Source organism: Hyperolius riggenbachi, chromosome 7 (genome assembly GCF_040937935.1).
Source record: "Hyperolius riggenbachi isolate aHypRig1 chromosome 7, aHypRig1.pri, whole genome shotgun sequence".
NCBI lineage: Eukaryota > Metazoa > Chordata > Amphibia > Anura > Hyperoliidae > Hyperolius > Hyperolius riggenbachi.
In genome coordinates, this window is record NC_090652.1 from 27,653,766 (window position 1) to 27,675,168 (window position 21,403).

General features: G+C 48.7%; 2 protein-coding genes and 1 long non-coding RNA gene across 3 annotated transcripts in view; 1 reads left to right on the forward strand and 2 right to left on the reverse strand.

Moving 5' to 3' along the window:
• DOC2A (double C2 domain alpha) overlaps window positions 1-21,403 on the forward strand; it is a 142,385-nt gene that overhangs the window by 88,959 nt on the left and 32,023 nt on the right. Inside the window, exon 8 of the mRNA XM_068243785.1 lies at window positions 10,222-10,379. Coding sequence (XP_068099886.1) covers window positions 10,222-10,379 — 158 coding nt within the window. The remainder of the gene's footprint in view (window positions 1-10,221; window positions 10,380-21,403) is intronic.
• LOC137524196 (uncharacterized) overlaps window positions 1-21,403 on the reverse strand; it is a 51,550-nt gene that overhangs the window by 6,945 nt on the left and 23,202 nt on the right. The gene's annotated exons all lie outside the window — the stretch shown is intronic.
• LOC137525291 (serine/arginine repetitive matrix protein 2-like) lies at window positions 14,663-20,555 on the reverse strand. The gene is made up of 3 exons (XM_068246347.1): window positions 20,540-20,555; window positions 17,340-18,626; window positions 14,663-14,703 (listed from the first exon to the last, which is right to left on the reverse strand). The coding sequence occupies exons 1-3, from the start codon at window positions 20,553-20,555 to the stop codon at window positions 14,663-14,665; spliced, it is 1,344 nt and encodes a 447-aa protein (XP_068102448.1).

Genomic DNA, 21,403 nt, shown 5'->3' on the forward strand with positions numbered 1-21,403 from the left:
CAATAGTTCACAAGACTGCTCTGTAAACTCATTTAGAATGCTGAGTAGTGTGAAAACTGCAAATATTAGAGAATGATGTTATTAATAAAAACACTTTATAACTGAAAATAAAAATATGAGAATATTTTCTTTGCTACTAATGTTCTAGTAATTATCCGTACTACACAACCAATTCATTATATCATAATTTTTTTTCGCTTCAGTGTCTCTTTAAGAAACCAGAGATTTGTAGAGCTCCCGCTTCAAAAAGAGAAACACATACAGGCATCCAAGGGGGTCTCCCCCAACCCTCCCACACGTCCAGCAAGCAGAAAATAAGACTGGACTGCGGCACTCAGCTCTTTACTGAGCTCACCCAATATATTAAATGGACAACAGTTTGAGGCAATGCCTGCCCTTTGCCAAGTTCAACAGGAAATTAAAAATCGTCTGAAGAGGAAATTGCATCAGTGTTGACATGGTAACCACTGTTGCGGCGGTTTTAACTGTCCTGCTTCACAACTGGCTGATTGAACCTGACAAAGGGCAGAGATTGCCTGAAACTATTTTTTTATTCATTTAATATATAGTATATATAGTTTGAGTTCAGTAAAGAGCTGTAAGCACATGGCCCAGTGCAGGACGGGTAAGTCCATAAGTGAAGATGTACTCTACCTGCATCTCAGTAACACTCTGGAGGAGAACATTTTGGACAGAGAAGAAAACCGATTTACAAAAAGAGGTTATTTATGTCATACTGGATATACCATCCCTGAACATGGGAGGGAGGCCTTTTAAACCATTTGTCATCAGCATACAATGATATTTCATCATGCTTGCCTAGATACTTTGGAAAAAACACACACCTTCAGCCGGGAAGTTTAACCTGCTCACGACTGCGTCACGCCAACGGCGTGGCCGCGGTGGCAGCCCTAGAACCACCTAACGCCGATCGGCGTAAAGTCCTTGGGCTGGCTTCTGCGCGCAGTTCAGGGGATCCCGGCAAAGTAACGGGAGGACGGGGGAGGCCTGGTTAGGATCCAGAGGCTTCCCCCTCCCGAGGTGAGTACCCCCCAGGGGCAGTTTTTATCGATATAGATTTTCTTTAAAAGGAAATCAAACCTTCCTGATTTACGTCCTGATATTTATCACTGGCGGGGACATCTTTACTGCTGGCAGGTGCAGCTCTGTGGAATGATCATTTACTGAGAATTCCGAAGCCGGTCCAAAATATACCTGGTCTCCCAGAATGCTCTGGGAGGAGAATTCTGCATAGCTCACCAGCCTTGACTAAATACCACTGGGAGGGTGGGGCTGCATACCAATATTAGTTGACCTAAGCCCATTTAAACGGGCTCTAGGTGTTTGTCACACCGCCGAGACTGTTGCATGTCAATGCGCATGCGCGCAAAGCCCCCCTGCACCAATACACCCCCCCGTGCATGCACGCCCATCTGCCCGCGCACCCGTTCGCCCAGCTCCCTGGCCCCATCCTCCTGTCCCAACGGTTGTCCGTGCTGCAGCAAGTGTACAGACATGGGGACAGGATGGTGATGTAGCGCCTTATCCACATAGTCTGCTTTGCCTTTGGCTGTGGTGTTTTAGGCTCTCTCTTTCTCTCTCTCTGACTCTGAGTTATTCATATTTACTCCCCATTGTTCAGTCTGCGCTCCTGCTCTGTGTACTGTGTATTCTCCGCTCTCATTATCTTCCTCTTCAGACGTAAGGCTCTTCTTCCCTCATACCCGTCTCACCTCCACGTCATCCCAGATCCTTTGTCACCCCCACATCCCACCACTGCGAGGTGACATTTCTTTCCATTCTCCCTGTAATTTACGTTCTATACCCACCTGCGGGGGCTGAGGACTCGCTGCACTCCAAGTGGAGATGCACAAAGCACAGCTTCTAGATAAGGCCTTGACAGTACATTCATTGTTCTGTATACATCCTGTGCTGCGCCAACATCAGCAGCTTTCCTGCAGTCTGTGCAATGGGGAAACAGCCTCTGCAGTGCCGGGTCGCTCTAGTGTGTTTGTGTGTGTGTGTGTGGCTCCAAATATCTGCTGTACCCCAGTGTGTGTGTGTGTGTGTGTGTGTGTCTCCATGTGTGTGTGTGTGGTGTGTGTGGTGTGTGTGTTGTGTGGTGTGGTGTGGTGTGTGTGTGTGTGTATAGTGTGTGTGTGTGTGTGTGTGTGTGTATAGTGTGTGTATAGTGTGTGTATAGTGTGTGTGTGTGTGTGTGTGTGTGTGTGTGTGTGTGTGTGTGTGTGTGTGTGTGTGTGTGTGTGTGGTGGTGTGTGTGTCTCCAAATACCTGCTGTACCTGTGTGTGTGTCTGCATGTGTGTGTGTGTGTTAGAAGCTTTACGGGGGCGTATGAATATAGCACTTATACAGTAATCTTTGTCTTTTGATAAGCAAACATTGCATTTTCTGATAAGCAAGGTCATCGCCTATTACTCTTGCAGGGGACTGGTGATGGGATTGCAGTAAGGAGTGCATCCTTAATGCATGAGCCGCTCCCCCTCGCTGCCTCTGACAGCCGCTGAATAGAAAGCAGGCGTGGAACGTGCTCAGATAGGACGCACTGCGTTCAAAGCAATACCGGATAACCTGACAGCCAATTAAAAAGCACCGGCGTATCTGACCCGGCAAGATCCCATCAATATTAAAGAGAACCCGAGGTGGGTTTGAAGAATATTATCTGCATACAGATGCTGGATCTGCCTATACAGCCCAGCCTCTGTTGCTATCCCAAACCTCCCTAAGGTCCCCCTGCACTCTGCAATCCCTCATAAATCACAGCCACGCTGCTGACAAACAGCTTGTCAGAGCTGGCTGTGTTTATCTCTATAGTGTCAGTCTGCTGCTCTCCCCGCCTCCTGCAGAACTCCAGTCCCCGCCTGCATCCCTTCCCTCCCTGCTGATTGGAGGGAAGGGATGGGGGCAGGAACCGGAGCTATGCAGGAGGTGGGGGAGCAGCTGAGACTGACACTACAGATGTAAACACAGCCTCACAGCATGGCTGTGATTTATGAGGGATTGCAGAGTGCAGGGGGACCTTAGTGGGGTTTGGGATAGCAACAGAGGCTGGGCTGTATAGGCAGATCCAGCCTCTGTATGCAGATAACATTCTTTAAACACACCTCGGGTTCTCTTTAACAGCCAGGCATGCTGGGGGAACTAGAAAACTGTGCCTCATCTCATTACACACAGTATTTGGCCATTTCCATGTAGATGAGGCTGGTATGGAAATGCATGGATGGTTCATCTAAAGCGGACCTGAACTCAGAACTCCCTCTCTGCTCTAAAAGATACGCAACAGCATAATAACCTTTACAGAAAAACATTTATTTGTTACAGCTGATACAAATCCTGCAATAAATCTGCAGTGCGTCTACTTCCTGCTTTCATGGAAGCAGGCATGGGGCTTGATTCACAAAACAGTGATAACTGAGTTATCACGCCTAAAAGCTTTGCACATGCAAACGTGCGTGCAAGCCATTTTGCACGCTTGCTGCGCGTGCAAAGTTTTAGCGCTCGCGTGTTAACTTTTATCGCACGTACGGCATTACGCCGTACACACGATAAGTGCGCTTTGAACAAGATAACTACGGCGCTTCGGGTGCTAACCTATTAGAGTGTATGCTTACCATTCCCGTGCTAAGCTGGTTTGCACGCGATGTAATGCGTGCAAAACTTTATGTGCGTAAACTAATGACTTGTGTGAAGTCATTAGTTATCGCGCATAAAGCTTTATGTGCATGATATCACGTGCAAAGCAGCTTGTCACGGGTGTGCTAAACATTAGCACACTTTTGTGAATCAAGCCCATAGGGTTAACATCCTGTGACTTCGAACCCCTAAGCACTGCCTGGCACTGATTGGCCAGGCTGCGCAGGGGTCTCGGCGGGGGGGGGGGGCGTTACGCGGCAGGTAGTGGCGCATCGGCGGCGACGATCATCACCAACACGCAGCAAGCAAAGTGCTAGCTGCGTGTTTTAAAAAAAATTGTGAAAATCGGCCCAGCGGGGCCTGAGCGGCGCCCTCCGGCGGTCATGGACGAGCTGAGCTCGTCCATACCGCCAAGGAGGTTAACTAACTGTTCCCCTCCTCTGCTTACACCTCTTACAGGACCGGTTCACACTACAAGAGCTTTTCTAAGCGCTTTGTGATTTTAAAAGCTCCTGCTAATGTTATCCTATGTGTGTGTTCTCACTGGAGCAATGAGGTTTTGTACAAATCCCTCCATAGCATTGCATTTGCAAGAGCTTTTAAAATCGCTAGCATTTAAAAAAAACTCTTGTAGTGTTCACCAGTCCATACTGTGGATGCAGAGGCGTAACTAGACTTAACCACTTCAGGACCACAGTCTTTTCGCCCCTTAAGGACCAGAGCCTTTTTCTCCATTCAGACCACTGCAGCTTTCACGGTTTATTGCTCGGTCATACAACCTACCACCTAAATGAATTTTACCTCCTTTTCTTGTCACTAATACAGCTTTCTTTTGCTGCTATTTGATTGCTGCTGCGAGTTTTAGTTTTTATTATATTCATCAAAAAAGACATGAATTTTGGCAAAAAAATGACTTTTTTAACTTGCTGTGCTGACATTTTTCAAATAAAGTAAAATTTCCTATACATTTGAGCGCGAAAGTTATTCTGCTACATGTCTTTGATAAAAAAAAAAAAACCATTCAGTGTATATTTATTGGATTGGGTAAAAGTTATAGCGTTTACAAACTATGGTGCCAAAAGTGAATTTTCCCATTTTCAAGCATCTCTGACTTTTCTGCGCACCTGTCAGGTTTCATGAGGGGCTAAAATTCCAGGATAGTACAAATACCCCCCAAATGACCCCTTTTTGGAAAGAAGACATCCCAAAGTATTCAGTGAGAGGCATGGTGAGTTCATAGAAGATTTTATTTTTTGTCACAAGTTAGCGGAAAATGACACTTTCTGACAAAAAAAAGAAAAAGAAAAAGTTTCCATTTCTTCTAACTTGCGACAAAAAAAAATGAAATCTGCCACGGACTCACTATGCTCCTCTCTGAATACCTTGAAGTGTCTACTTTCCAAAATGGGGTCATTTGTGGGGTGTGTTCACTGTCCTGGGATTTTGGAGGGTGCCTAATTGTAAGCACCCCTGTAAAGCCTAAAGATGCTCATTGGACTTTTGGCCCCTTAGCGCAGTTAGGCTGCAAAAAAGTGCCACACATGTGGTATTGCCGTACTCAGGAGAAGTAGTATAATGTGTTTTGGGGTGTATTTTTACACATACCCATGCTGGGTGGGAGAAATATCTCCGTAAATGACAATTGTTTTATTTTTTTTACACACAATTGTCTATTTATAGAGATATTTCTCCCACTCAGCATGGGTATGTGGAAAAATACACCCCAAAACACATTATACTACTTCTCCTGAGTACGGCGATACCACATGTGTGGCACTTTTTTGCACCCTAACTGCGCTAAGGGGCCCAAAGTTCAATGAGTACCTTTAGGATTTCACAGGTCATTTTGAGAAATTTCGTTTCAAGACTACTCCTCACGCTTTAGGGCCCCTAAAATGCCAGGACAGTATAGGAACCCCACAAATTACCCCATTTTAGAAAGAAGACACCCCAAGGTATTCCGTTAGGAGGATGGTGAGTTCATAGAAGATTTTTTTTTTTGTCACAAGTTAGCGGAAATTGATTTTAATTGTTTTTTTTCACAAAGTGTCATTTTCCGCTAGCTTGTGACAAAAAATAAAATCTTCTATGAACTCACCATACTCCTAACGGAATACCTTGGGGTGTCTTCTTTCTAAAATGGGGTCATTTGTGGGGTTCCTATACTGCCCTGGCATTTTAGGGGCCCTAAACCGTGAGGAGTAGTCTTGAAACCAAATGTCGCAAAATGACCTGTGAAATCCTAAAGGTACTCATTGGACTTTGGGCCTCTTAGCGCACTTAGGGTGCAAAAAAGTGCCACACATGTGGTACCGCCGTACTCAGGAGAAGTAGTATAATGTGTTTTGGGGTGTATTTTTACACATACCCATGCTGGGTGGAAGAAATATCTCTGTAAATGACAATTGTTTGATTTTTTTTACACACAATTGTCCTTTTACAGAGATATTTCTCCCACCCAGCAAGGGTATGTGTAAAAATACACCCCAAAACACAATATACTACTTCTTCTGAGTATGGCGATACCACATGTGACACTTTTTTGCAACCTAGGTGCGCTAAGGGGCCTAACGTCCTATTCACAGGTCATTTTGAGGCATTTGGATTCTAGACTACTGCTCACGGTTTAGGGCCCCTAAAATGCCAGGGCAGTATAGGAACCCCACAAGTGACCCCATTTTAGAAAGAAGACACCCCAAGGTATTCTGTTAGGAGTATGGTGAGTTCATAGAAGATTTTTTTTTTGTCACAAGTTAGCGGAAAATGACACTTTGTGAAAAAAAAAACAATACATATCAATTTCCGCTAACTTGTGACAAAAAATAAAATCTTCTATGAACTCATCATACACCTAACAGAATACCTTGGGGTGTCTTCTTTCTAAAATGGGGTCACTTGTGGGGTTCCTATATTGCCCTGGCATTTTAGGGGCCCTAAACCGTGAGGAGTAGTCTTGAACCCAAATGTCTCAAAATGACCTGTGAAATCCTAAAGGTACTCATTGGACTTTGGGCCCCTTAGCACAGTTAGGCTGCAAAAAAGTGTCACACATGTGCTATCGCCGTACTCAGAAGAAGTAGTATAATGTGTTTTGTGGTGTATTTTTACATATAACCATGCTGGGTGGGAGAAATATCTCTGTAAATGACACATTTTTGATTTTTTTTACACACAATTGTCCATTTACAGAGAGATTTCTCCCACCCAGCATGGGTATGTGTAAAAATACACCACATAACACATTATACTACTTCTCCTGAGTATGGCGATACCACATGTGTGACACTTTTTTGCAGCCTAGGTGCGCTAAGGGGCCCAACGTCCTATTCACAGGTCATTTTGAGGCATTTGTTTTCTAGACTACTCCTCACGGTTTAGGGCCCCTAAAATGCCAGGGCAGTATAGGAACCCCACAAGTGACCCCATTTTAGAAAGAAGACACCCCAAGGTATTCCGTTAGTGGTATGGTGAGTTCATAGAAGATTTTATTTTTTGTCACAAGTTAGTGAAAAATGACACTTTGTGAAAAAAACAATAAAAATCCAATTTCCACTAACTTTTGACAAAAAATAAAATCTTCTATGAACTCATCATACACCTAACAGAATACCTTGGGGTGTCTTCTTTCTAAAATGGGGTCACTTGTGGGGTTCCTATACTGCCCTGGCATTTTACGGGCCCAAAACTGTGAGTAGTCTGGAAACCAAATTTCTCAAAATGACTGATCAGGGGTATAAGCATCTGCAAATTTTGATGACAGGTGGTCTATGAGGGGGCAAATTTTGTGGAACCGGTCATAAGCAGGGTGGCCTCTTAGATGACAGGATGTTTTGGGCCTGATCTGATGGATAGGAGTGCTAGGGGGGTGACAGGAGGTGATTGATGGGTGTCTCAGGGGGCGGTTAGAGGGGAAAATAGATGCAATCAATGCACTGGGGAGGTGATCGGAAGGGGGTCTGAGGGGGATCTGAGGGTTTGGCCGAGTGATCAGGAGCCCACACGGGGCAAATTAGGGCCTGATCTGATGGGTAGGTGTGCTAGGGGGTGACAGGAGGTGATTGATGGGTGTCTCAAGCTGTGATTAGAGGGGGAAAATAGATGCAAGCAATGCACTAGCGAGGTGATCAGGGCTGGGGTCTGAGGACGTTCTGAGGTGTGGGCGGGTGATTGGGTGCCTGCAAGGGGCAGATTAGGGTCTAATCTGATGGGTAACCGTGACAGGTGGTGATAGGGGGTGATTGATGGGTAATTAGTGGGTGTTTAGAGGAGAGAAGAGATGTAAACACTGCACTTGGGAGGTGATCTGATGTCGGATCTGCGGGCGATCTATTGGTGTGGGTGGGTGATCAGATTGCCCGCAAGGGGCAAGTTAGGGGCTGATTGATGGGTGGCAGTGACAGGGGGTGATTGATGGGTGGCAGTGACAGGGGGTGATTGATAGGTGATTGACAGATGATCAGTGGGTTATTACAGGGAATAACAGATGTAAATATTGCACTGGCGAATTGATAAGGGGGGGGGTCTGAGGGCAATCTGAGTGTGTGGGCGGGTGATTGGGTGCCCGCAAGGGGCAGATTAGGGTCTAATCTGATGGATAACAGTGACAGGTGGTGATAGGGGGTGATTGATGGGTAATTAGTGGGTGTTTAGAGGAGAGAAGAGATGTAAACACTGCACTTGGGAGGTGATCTGATGTCGGATCTGCGGGCGATCTATTGGTGTGGGTGGGTGATCAGATTGCCCGCAAGGGGCAGGTTAGGGGCTGATTGATGGGTGGCAGTGACAGGGGGTGATTGATGGGTGGCAGTGACAGGGGGTGATTGACAGGTGATTGACAGGTGATCAGTGGGTTATTACAGGGAATAACAGATGTAAATATTGCACTGGCAAATTGATAAAGGGGGGTCTGAGGGCAATCTGAGCGTGTGGGCGGGTGATTGGGTGCCCGCAAGGGGCAGATTAGGGTCTAATCTGATGGGTAACAGTGACAGGTGGTGATAGGGGGTGATTGATGGGTAATTAGTGGGTGTTTAGAGGAGAGAATAGATGTAAACGATGGATTTGGGAGGTGATCTGATGTCGGATCTGCGGGCGATCTATTGGTGTGGGTGGGTGATCAGATTGCCCGCAAGGGGCAGGTTAGGGGCTGATTGATGGGTGGCAGTGACAGGGGGTGATTGATGGGTGGCAGTGACAGGGGGTGATTGACAGGTGATTGACAGGTGATCAGTGGGTTATTACAGGGAATAACAGATGTAAATATTGCACTGGCGAATTGATAAAGGGGGGTCTGAGGGCAATCTGAGCGTGTGGGCAGGTGATTGGGTGCCCGCAAGGGGTAGATTAGGGTCTAATCTGATGGGTAACAGTGACAGGTGGTGATAGGGGGTGATTGATGGGTGATTGATGGGTAATTAGTGGGTGTTTAGAGGAGAGAAGAGATGTAAACACTGCACTTGGGAGGTGATCTGATGTCGGATCTGCGGGCGATCTATTGGTGTTGGTGGGTGATCAGATTGCCCGCAAGGGGCAGGTTAGGGGCTGATTGATGGGTAGCAGTGACAGGGGGTGATTGACGGGTGATTGACGGGTGATTGATGGGTGATTGACAGGTGATCAGGGGGGATAGATGCATACAGTACACGGGGGGGGGGGTCTGGGGAGAATCTGAGGGGTGGGGGGTGATCAGGAGGGGGCAGTGGGCGGGGGGGGGATAAAAAAAAATAGCGTTGACAGATAGTGACAGGGGGTGATTGATGGGTGATTAGGGGGGTGACTGGGTGCAAACAGTGGTCTGGGGGGTGGGCAGGGGGGGTCTGAGGGGTGCTGTGGGCGATCAGGGGGCAGGGGGGGGATTCAGTGTGCTTTGGTGCAGACTAGGGTGGCTGCAGCCTGCCCTGGTGGTCCCTCGGACACTGGGACCACCAGGGCAGGAGGCAGCCAGTATAATAGGCTTTGTATACATTACAAAGCCTATTATACTAAGTACATGCGGCGATCCGGGTGCTAGTAACCCGCCGGCGCTTCCGAACGGCCGGCGGGTTACTACGAGCGGTGGGCGGAGCCAGTCCCCGGCGGCTGATCGCGTCACGAATGACGCGATCGCCGCATAGCCACTCCCGCAGCCGCCCCCGCCGATGGGCGTATTGCGGTCGTTTGGGCCCAGTCTTTGCCGCCGCCCATCGGCTGGGGGCGGTCCTCAAGTGGTTAATAGGGCCCCCCTTCAAAAATGATAGCACTGGGCTCCCTTGGTCCCCAAACCCTATGAGGGTCATGTGATCGGCGAATGACAGCAGAGAGTGTTCTGTGTTAACTGGCTGCACATGTGGTTATGGAGAGTGATGAGAAGGGGCCCCTCAAAGCCTCTGGGCCCCCTTTTGCGATGGCAGAGGTCGCAGCGGTGATTGCTACACCCATATGTGGATGTTCTTGGCAGGTTTTGTTGCGCCAAATGAATTTATATGTATAGAGTGCTCGGGGGGGACGGGATGGGGCAATGTAAAACTTGCACTGGGGCCCAAAGCTCCTTAGCTATGCCACTGCCACTGATGTATGCCTTGTGTCCGCAGTTGGAGCGCTGCCAGGAGTGGGAGCTGGAGGAGAGGGGGCGGATCCTCCTGTCACTGACGTACAGCACTGAGAGAGGGGGACTGGTGGTGGGCATCGTACGCTGTGCCCACCTCGCCGCTATGGATGTCAATGGCTTCTCAGACCCTTACGTCAAAACGTGAGTACTCAGTACAGCAAGAACGGCTACAGCTTCACCCCATTACCCTTATGCAGGATTGTCATGTGACCACACAGTGCAGTGTGTCCAGAAACAGGGCATTCTGGGAAAGAGGCCAAGATGGTAGCCATGATGATTCAGTAACTTTATCCTCCCGCAAGACAGTCATGTACCGCACTGTGCAATTTTTCCTGTTACATGGGAAAAGGAGGCAGGGGTGGCAGCCATGATGGTTCAGCAGCTTTATCCTACTGCAGGATAGTCACGTGACCACACAGTGCAGTGTTCCCTGTGGCAGAAAATTATGGGAAATGGAGACAGAGGTGGCAGCCATGATGGTTCTGTAGCTTTATCCTCCTGCAGGATAGTCACATGACCACACAGTGCAGTGTTTCTGGTGGCAGGGCACTATGGGAAATTTAGGCAGAGATGTCCTGCAAGATAGTCACATGACCACACAGTGCAGTGTTTTCCGTGGCAGGGCATTATGGGAGGTCAGTCTTCCTCCCTGTGCACATGCGCACGCATTCCCTCTTTTTCACTGCAGCGAGTGGGCGGTGGCTTGTGCTTTGCAAGGAATGGATACGTAGCTGGGTCCACGTAGTGCATTACAACCTTCAATTAGATATATAGATTAAAGCAGATATGGTAGCCTTAATGATTCAGACTAATCCAGTCAGACTTGAGTCAGAGCACCTGATTTGCATGCTTGTTCAGGGTCGGTTGCTAAAAGTATAAGAGTATGAGGATCGGCAGGGCAGCCAGGCAATCTGCATTAAGAGATAAGCAGCTGCATAATCACCTTTAAAGAAAAACATTTCCTTTTTACAGCTGATACAAATCCTGCAATAAATCTGAATTGTGTCTACTTCCTGCTTTCATGGATGCAGACATAGGGTTAACATCCTGTGTTTACAAATTAGCTGCTCTGCCATGGCAAAAGAGATTCCTGAGCTGATGCGGCCGAGAGATCAAATTACAACTTGTGATTAGTCACAGATGATAGGGAATTAGACAGGCTAAATTCTCTAAATACATACGGGGTGCATTTCTCTGTGTTCTCCTTCTGTCCTGTGCAGTTCAGGTCCACTTTCAGGAAAATAAGTAGTTTTGCATTTGGGCCCCTCCAGGCTATGGTGTCCCGGGCAACAGCCAGGTTGCCCACCACAAATGCTTGCCATGGCCACACCCCAGTCAGCCCCCTGGCCCCGACTCTGGAAACCAGGTCACCCGCTCAGAAATAAACCTCTTCTTGCTTCTCCTTGTTGCGGGGCGGGCGTGCTACGTGGGGTTTTGTGCTGGTGGCAATGTCACTATGTCACACCTATAATAAGTGCCATTATTTCAGGCAGATTAGTCGCTTCCAGCACCGCCAGCCTTATTTTAAGCCCTCGGTTTCACGGCGGCACAACCTCGTTAATCACATGTACGCGATGTGCTGAACGCAGCCAGAGACGTGTTAACCAATTCCAATGGGCTGTTAACCTCTTCCGCCCCCGCAGCTCCGGCAGGAAACACAGCGGCAGCGGAGGCTCTCCGGAGGGAGAGTCTACTGCTTCCCAATCAGCTATATTGCTTTCTGGCCGCGGCGGAGAAGCCTGAACCTTTAAGTAATACATTCCCTCTATACCCCATAAAATGAAATAAAAAATGATTAAAGTCGGTTTCTGAAATGATTTTTTCGAGAATTGAAGTGAAAATAACACTATGAATAATATTGCTTCTAAAGCCAAGCGAAAAGATCTCTGGTCTCCCAGAATGCTCTGGGGGGGCGCATAATAAACAGCCTAAGCTAAAGCCTCAGTGGTAGGGCAGGGCTACATATGAATAAACAGTAATATATAGATATAGGATGTGTTTCTGATGCTGAAACCAGGAGAATTAACTTAAAAGTTGGTGTCCTGAATAATTGACTGCATTCTACTACAGTATATGTCATTATCATTACAGTTCCTTTTTAATGGACAACTGTAGTGAGAGGTACCATATATAGAGGCTGCCATGTTTATTTCCTTTTACACAGTACCAGTTGCCTGGCAACCCTGCTGGTCTATCTGGCTGCAGTAGTGTCCGAATAACACCAGAATCAAGCATGCAGCTCATCTTGTCAGAAACACCTGATCTACTGCATGCTTGTTCAGGGTATGTGGCTAAAAGTATTAGAGGCAGACAGTAAACAATGTGTCCGGCAGATCGACTCAGCTAACCACTGGCCAAAGGCATTTTTCTCCCCACTCACTCCGCCTTTTTCACATATGCCGCTTTTTCAACAACCCCCCTTGACCTGCCGCCTCTCCCCCCGCCTCCCCACAGAGCAACAGAATGCATCGTTAGCCTGGGGGCTAGCGACACATCAGTACAGCCTCAGCCTGAGAGATCTCGATACCAGCTGGACGATATACCTCGGACAAGGCTTTACTCACTATCCCTGCAGTAACATCTGTAGAGACTTTATTTGTTCTGCGTTCTCTCTAAAGCCCTGCAGAAAATGTGTCAATGCGATATAAGTGTGTAAAAGTGACCTATACCCCCCCCCCCCCATTTCATTTTAGTTTGTAGGTGAACCAGCGCCAAAAGCCAACAGTCCCCTTGCTTCACCTCTCTGGCACAGAGGGCAAGGGGGCGATCGACATGGTGCATAGCATGGGCGTAACAATCACTCCTGCAACTCCTGCCATTGCAGAGGGGGGGGGCAGAGGCTTTGGGGAGCCCTCCTCCCTCTCCCTAACCACAAGTGCAGCCAATTAGCAAGAAAACCGCCCCCGCCACCTCCTCCCACCATGCAGAGTAGCGGGAGTGTCTGTAATTTTTTCCTGCTTCTACATGCGCCTTCACAGCAGAACACTCTCTGCTGCCATTCCCCAGCACCCAATCACGTGACTCTCAATGGGGTTCGGGGGCCAAGGGGACCCCATGCTATCATTTTTGCAGGAGGGGGGCCCTGTTAAGTCTAATTACGCCCCCGGTGCATACACTTCACTCTTGACACTGTTGGTGCCGTATGGTTGAACTGGACGAATACTAGTGTTGGTGATCGAATCCGGCATATCGAATGTGGAACACCTCAATACTGCCGTCAGTACCATTGCAGTAGCGAACAAGCGGACATCGTCAGGGGCAGTTCACTTATGTGCACTTCACATCGCGTTTGACGTGAGTAGTGATGATTGTAATCAGCTAATTAAAGGAGAACTGAAGTAAGAGGTATACGGAGGCTGCCTTATTTATTTCCTTTTAATTAATACCAGTTGCCTGGCAGCCCTGCTGGTCTATTTCTCTGCAGTAGTATCTGAATAACACCAGAAACAAGCATGCAGCTAGTCTTGTCTGATCTGACTTTAAAGTCTGAAACACCTGATCTGCTGCCTGCTTGTTCAGGGGCTATGGCTAATAGTATTAGAGGCAGAGGATATGCAGGGCTGCCAGGCAACAGGTATTGATTAAAAGGAAATAAATATGGCAGCCTCCGTATACCTCTATCATCAGTTCCCCTTTAAGATTACGCTAAATTTTGCATACATTTTCGCAATTACGCCTATACGTAATTACGATTTGTAAATTCAATAGATTTCGTGTAGTCATTCGTAATTTCGCGTAAAATTTCAAATAATTTCCGCGTAATTTCGTGCTGACTTAGGCAGTGAATAGAAAAGTCAGAAAAATAATTTTCCAAAAAGACCTTGTAGTTTTTGAGAATATTGATTTTAAAAAATGCAAAGAAAAAATGTTTTTTAAACTCAGAAAAATTTGAGTTTTAAAAAACATTTTTCTTTGCATTTTTAAAATCGATTTTCTCAAAAACTATTTTTTGAAAAATTCATTTTTTGACTCGCTATCCTGCTTAACATATGTAGCAATTCTGGTAGCAATAGCATGTATGGGGCCTTTGCTATTCACTGCTAAATTTGGCACAAAATTATGCGAAATTTCGTGAAAATTTACGCGAAATGATTAAATATTACTATTACATACTAAATTAATTATGATTTTCTCTGAAATTGCGCTATATGATTACGATGTGTAATTGCAAATTTCGATGAGAAATTTCACACATGCGAAATTTCGGCCCCCCACTGGACGTGAGCTGGAAGCATCGGAGGCACGTAGGATAAGCCGTGACGCACACGTAAGTGAATTTCCCCTGACTCTGTCCGCTTGGTCGGTACTGCAATGGCGCTGGAGTGTGGTGTGCGGCAGCAATCGGGTGTTTTGTATCCGATACGCCAAACCCGAACACCAACACTTCCTAAAACCTCCACAAAACTCTTCCATCTCTGCACTTATTAAATCTCCGACCTTTGCTCTTCCTCGGACTCTGCGTTCCCTGAGAACAAGACATGTTTATAAATGGCAGCCATTGTCCGGGAGCCGGCAGATATTACCGCCATCGATCAAGCCAAGGAAGAAAAAAAATCAATACGAGAGATTTGTTAGAACACAGCGGCTTTCTGAGCACGAAGATAAAAACACGAAAAATCTGCCATATTGGTTCATAACTCTCTGCTGACTCCTCTGCCTGCATTGTTTGAGGGGAAGCAGGGGAAGGCAGCACAGAGCCCGCATTTAGGATTCTGTTGGCGTAGTCGGCAGGGCGAAGGCGGCAGATCTGTCACGCAGCCGTGGATTGCTCATGGAGACAGAACGACAGTGATGCAGATAAAGCACCTTCGGGTTATCCTATCCGGGGTGTTTAAACCCGCAATAAATGCAGTCAGGCTGCTGAAAAAAAAATGATGGCTCCGTCCTTCCTTTCCAGATGAGCCCAAACGCAACCGCGTCCTGCGGGAGAAACCGCGGGAGTTTGGTTAAAACGACGGCTGTTATTGTGATTGATCTGCCGAGGGTGCCGCCTTGGGAGCTGCAAAAAGGTACTTAATGATGCAAACCCAGGAATAGGTCTAAATATAGCATCTGAAGGCTGAGCAGGCGGAGCCCCCACATATATCCGCTCGTGAGACAAGCCAGGCTTCCGCAGCTCAAATTCCTGCTTTAAAAAAAAAAACAGATCTAGTGAAGGAAGAGACTAAAGGTGCATACACACATAGGACCATAGTCTTTGGAAAATGAAAGATCACAGACCAATTTTACCCCCTTCCATGTAGTATGAGAGCCATACCTACACAGTGTATTCTATGGAGCTGAACTCCCCATCAGATATAATCTTTGCAAGATGCTGCACACAAAAGATGCTGTAGACATTCAAAAGATCAGTATCTGCAAAAGATCCGTTCCTGCAAAATGCATTCATAGTCTATGATATCTGCAGATCATCATACACACCTTGTTTAACCTTCTTGCCGGTTATCCCAAGCTCAGCTCGGGGTAAACTGTGCAGAAGGAATTTTCAAAAAAATTTTTTTACTGCATGCAGCTAGCACTTTGCTAGCTGTGTGCATATTCCGATCGCCGCCGATTCGCCGCTACCTGCCGCGCCGCCCCCCGCCCCCCCTCCAGACCCCTTGCGCAGCCTGGCCAATCAGTGCCAGGCAGCGTTGAGGGGTGGATTAGGATTCCCTCTGACGTCCCGACGTCGGTGACGTCATCCCGCCCCGTCGCCATGGTGACGGGGGAAGCCCAGCAAAGATCGCCGGCGGCGATCGAAGTGGGTAGGAGGATGCTGCTTGTCAGTGGCTATCATGTAGCGAGCCCTGGGCTGGCTACATGATTTAAAAAAAAAAAAAAAAAAAAGTACTGCGCCGACCCCTTGCCGTCAGAATTGGAACGGCAAGGGGGTTAAAAGACATTCATCTGCATATCTGACAATCATCTTAGATCTGAAGATCCATCCTGGTGGATCTGACCTGCAGATTATTGTCCATTAAACAAGGTGTGTATGAGGATCTGCAGATATCATAGACTATGAATGCATTTTGCAGGAACGGATCTTTTGCAGATAATGATCTTTTGAATGTCTACAGCATCTGTGTGTGCAGCATCTTGCAAAGATTTTATCTGATGGGGAGCTCAGCTCCATAGAATAGACTGTGTAGAGTATGGCTCTTATACTACATGGAAGGGGGTAAAATTGGTCTGTGATCTTTCATTTTCAAAAGACTATGGTCTGATGTGTGTATGTGGCCTAACAGCAGACTGTGTGAGGAGAGCTGTCACTACTCGTTTAAAGGACACCTGAAGTGAGAGGGATATGGAGGCTGCCTTATTTATTTCCTTTTAAGGAAAATCTGTAAAAGAATAACCCTCTGGGGAAACTTACCTCGGGAGGGGGAAGTCTCTGGATCCAAACGAGACTTCCCCCGTCATCTGGTGTCCTTGCAATCCAGCGCTGCAGCCCCCGAATTGCGGAGAGGTAAATATTTATCTACCGCGATCCGGGGCAGGTGCACCAGCAGCTCCTCTTTTTGGGTTAAGGCGGAAATAGCCGAACCCAGTCGTATCCGCTGTACTACGCCTGCGCAGAAGAGCGGATACAATCGGGTTTGGCTATTCCTGCCTTACCCGAACGGAGAGTCGGTTGTGTGCCTTCTGCGTGAGCGGCACCGGCTTGTGAGTGAGCGGCTGCAGCTTGTGCGCGAGCGCCTCCGGCTTGTGCGCGAGCGGTTCCTTCTTGTGCGCGAGCGGCTCCGGCTTGTGCGTGAGCGGCACCGGCTTGTGAGTGAGCGGCTGCAGCTTGTGCGCGAGCGCCTCCGGCTTGTGCGCGAGCGGCTCCGGCTTGGGTCCGGCTTTTGCGTGAGCGGCTCCTTCTTGTGCGTGAGCGGCTCCTTCTTGTGCGTGAGCGGCTCTGGCTTGTGCGTGAGCGGCTCCGGCTTGTGCGCGAGCGGCTCCTTCTTGTGCGTGAGCGGCTGCGGCTTGTGCGCGAGCGGCTCCGGCTTGTGCGTGAGCGGCTCCGGCTTGTGCGCGAGCGGCTCCGGCTTGTGCGTGAGCGGCTCCGGCTTGTGCGTGAGCGGCTCCTTCTTGTGCGCGAGCGGCTCCGGCTTGTGCGCGAGCGGCTGCGGCTTGTGCGCGAGCGGCTCCGGCTTGTGCGCGAGCGGCTCCGGCTTGTGCGCGAGCGGCTCCGGCTTGTGCGCGAGCGGCTCCGGCTTGTGCGTAAGCGGCTCCTTCTTGTCCGTGAGCGGCTGCAGCTTGTGCACGAGCGGCTCCGGCTTGTGCACGAGCGGCTCCGGCTTGTGCGCGAGCGGCTCCGGCTTGTGCGCGAGCGGCTCCGGCTTGTGCGCGAGCGGCTGCGGCTTGTGCGCGAGCGGCTCCGGCTTGTGCGCGAGCGGCTCCGGCTTGTGCGCGAGCGGCTCCGGCTTGTGCGTGAGCGGCTCCTTCTTGTCCGTGAGCGGCTGCAGCTTGTGCATGAGCGGCTCCGGCTTGTGCGTGAGCGGCTGCGGCTTGTGCGTGAGCGGCTCCGGCTTGTGCGTGAGCGGCTGCGGCTTGTGCGTGAGCGGCTCCGGCTTGTGCGTGAGCGGGTCCGGCTTGTGCGCGAGCGGTTCCTTCTTGTGCGTGAGCGGCTCAGGCTTGTGCTTGAGCGGCTCCAGCTTGTGCGCGAGCGGCTCCGGCTTGTGCGCGAGCGGCTCCGGCTTGTGCGCGAGCGGCTCCGGCTTGTGCGCGAGCGGCTCCGGCTTGTGCGTGAGCGGCTCCTTCTTGTGCGTGAGCGGCTCCTTCTTGTGCGTGAGCGGCTCCGGCTTGTGCGTGAGTGGCTCCGGCTTGTGCATGAGCGGCTCCGGCTTGTGCGTGAGCGGCTGCGGCTTGTGCGTGAGCGGCTCCGGCTTGTGCGTGAGCGGGTCCGGCTTGTGCGTGAGCGGTTCCTTCTTGTGCGTGAGCGGCTCAGGCTTGTGCATGAGCGGCTCCAGCTTGTGCGCGAGCGGCTCCGGCTTGTGCGCGAGCGGCTCCGGCTTGTGCGTGAGCGGCTCCGGCTTGTGCGTGAGCGGCTCCTTCTTGTGCGTGAGCGGCTCCTTCTTGTGCGTGAGCGGCTCCGGCTTGTGCGTGAGTGGCTCCGGCTTGTGCATGAGCGGCTTTGGCTTGTGCGTGAGCGGCTCCGGCTTGTGCGTGAGCGGCTCCTTCTTGTGCGTGAGCGGCTCCGGCTTGTGCGTGAGCGGCTCCTTCTTGTGCGTGAGCGGCTCCGGCTTGTGCGTGAGCGGCTCCGGCTTGTGCGTGAGCGGCTCCGGCTTGTGCGTGAGCAGCTCCAGGTTGCTGCGCAGGCGTGGCCGTACTTGTTCAGTTCCTGATGAGGAGTGCAGCCTCGATGTTCAATCCACCAAACCCTTGTCAGATTTCTGTGGGATGTTCTTGAGTGGAAATGGAGGTCTGGAGGACGGTGTGGGAAGCATTTTCAGGGTGTAGAGTCCACCCTCTGCTTAGGTAAGTATGAGTTTACTTACCCTTGGTCGGCCTCGGGTACACTTTAACGCACTGCAATGTAAACGTACTGAGCCGTTTGCATCACACAAATGCGGTGCGATTTTATGGTTTTTAATCGATTTTTTTTTTTACAATATTCATCTATAGGTTATATAGTCAGTGTTTGCCCATTGTAAAATCTTTCCTCTCCCTGATTTACATTCTGACATTTATCACATGCTGACATCTTTAGTCCTGCCAGGTGCAGCTCTGTGGAATGTTCGTTTACTGACAGTTCTAAAGCCAGTAGAAAAGATCCCAGAATACTCTAATGGGAATGCTATAAGCCTCAGTGAGAGGGCGGGCCTACATACCAATAGTATATAGCTATAGGAAGTGTTTCTGATGCTGAAACCAGGCTATTAAACGCAGAAAAAAAGATTAAGAAGAATTGGGGCCCTAGGCAAGATAGCAAATTTTACCCACCACTGATGATCATCTAGCATTTTTTAGTTAGATTTGGTGGGAGCTTGCATCCATCAGGCCCCTAGACTCTCTCCAGGCCCTAGGCAACTACCTAGGTTTGCTTTGTGGATGATCCGGCTCTGATTTAACATAAAAGTGGGTATCCTGAATAACCTCTTACCACAAAGGTAAAAACAAGCTCTTTCCATTAAGTGATCACTATTCAGATAATAACTATGATATTTCCAGCTGCTACAGGCGTTGGGAAACCCAAAATCATTCTTAAAAGCTTTGCTGGGAGTTTTATTGTTAAGGGCCGAGTGTCGGCACAGCGGCGGCGGGAAGGCAAGTAGCGTTCTAGAGCTGTAGTGTTTGCCTCCGTGTTCCTGAGGTAATTATAGGTAGTGGGATTTACGATCTCGGCTCTCGCACGCTTCAATGAGTGGTCTGAAGACTCCCCCACCTACATAATCACCCTCCCCCCGCAGCTCTGTGTGTACGCCGTCTCCGAGTCACGCCGTGCGGTGACCGCTAATAATCATCTGCCATCCTTGCCATATAAGGCGGCGGCGATGACTCTCTCTCCAGGCCTGTATTACTTAGTGACTCACTCCATTTAATCATGGATTTAATTGTAGAGTGCGCGTTCCCCCTCCGGCTGTGTGGAGGGCCACCTGGGAGTCATGTGACCGGCACGGAGTGGCTGGAGCCCAGCGTACCGTGCAGCCGGCGCTCTCTACGGACGCGGCGCTACGACTCAGGCGCCGCGGATTATTTTTTAGAGAGCCGCCGAGGCTCTCTCAGGGGCAGAGTTCTCACGCAATACTCTCCGGTTGTTATACATTGATACAATAAAGCTGACAGGAAACTGGGAACAAAATGGAGGGGGTCACCCAGCAGCCAATCACATTCCAGACCTCACTGTCCTCACTCTGCTCTGTGCCTGTCCTGTCTGCGTCTCTGTTTACTCTTTGTGTGACATTCATTACTGTCCCCAGCAATCGTGTGCCACACTTATTAAAGCCCATACAGGCTATGCATCCCGGGCTGCTGCAATGCATGCTTGGAGATGTAGTACATTAATCGACTACATCTTCCAGCATGCATTGCAGCGGCCAGGGACCCCCAACATCAATGTGGCTGCTTCAACCTGCAGTTCTGCAGCACAGAGCATGGGTGGCGCTACACTGAGGCATTGCTCCCCCCCACTGGGAATCACTGTGCCCCAATAAGTGCCTGAATCCCCTCCCTCAATAGGGTCTGTGAAAAACTGTCCATGTCAGCCTGAGTCTATGTAGGCTTTAAGTAAGCCAAGGATCTTATCTGTTTGCCATAAATACCTCAGAATCCTTGCAAGATCCCTTGTAATGACTGTATCTGGATGACACTTATATTTGCAAAAATAATCTCTCTACCTCCTTCAGATTGCATGTTCTAACACTGTCAGTCAACAGGAAGAGAATCTGAAGAAGGCTTATAAACTGAAAGCTACTGTTTTCTTTTAAATTTGTTTCAAAACGTGCCGTCTGTAAAAAAATACAAGCTCTAAGCAATGCTTAGCTACTAAAATAAGGAATTACACACACAGTGTTTTTCCCCCTCCTGCCTCATCCCCCTCCCCTGGCTTGTAGAGTTATCAGACACAGGCTGGAGGCTGGAATGATTTGGCTGTGATCCGTCCACACACGAGCAGCTTGATAGCAAGTAAGGATTGAAACATGCCAGCCAACTAGCCAAGTACATCTGTAGGTAACAGTAAAGGTGTTGCCACCTGAGATGAATTTAAAAATGGAAATCAGGAAGAGGAAATATGTTACAATGGACAAAAACTGACTAAATAAAATATTGTTGAAAATAAGCATTATAGAGAAACTCCGACCAAGAATTGAACTTTATCCCAATCAGGAGCGGATACCCCCTTTTACATGAGAAATCTATTCCTTTTCACAAACAGACCATCAGGGGGCGCTGTATGGCTGATATTGTGGTGAAACCCCTTCCACTAGAAACAAGAAAAGTACGTACTTTGGCAGTTTCCTGTCTGTGAACCTTGCTGCATTGTGGGAAATAGCTGTTTACAGCTGTTTCCAACTGCCAAAAAAGCATGCAGCAGCTACATCACCTGCCAGCAGTAAAAATGTCACCATGTAATAAATGTCAGAATGTAAATCAGGGCTTTAAAACATTTTACAATGGGCAAACACTGACTAAATCATTTATACATAATTATTGTAATAATGAAGCACTTTTTTATTACATTATTTTCACTGGAGTTCCTC

Coding starts and splice junctions, on each gene's coding strand:
- LOC137525291 (XM_068246347.1), bottom strand. Junction 14,704..17,339: donor CACAAGCCGGAGCCGCTCGC/GCACAAGCCGCA, acceptor TCTTGTTCTCAG/GGAACGCAGAGTCCGAGGAA.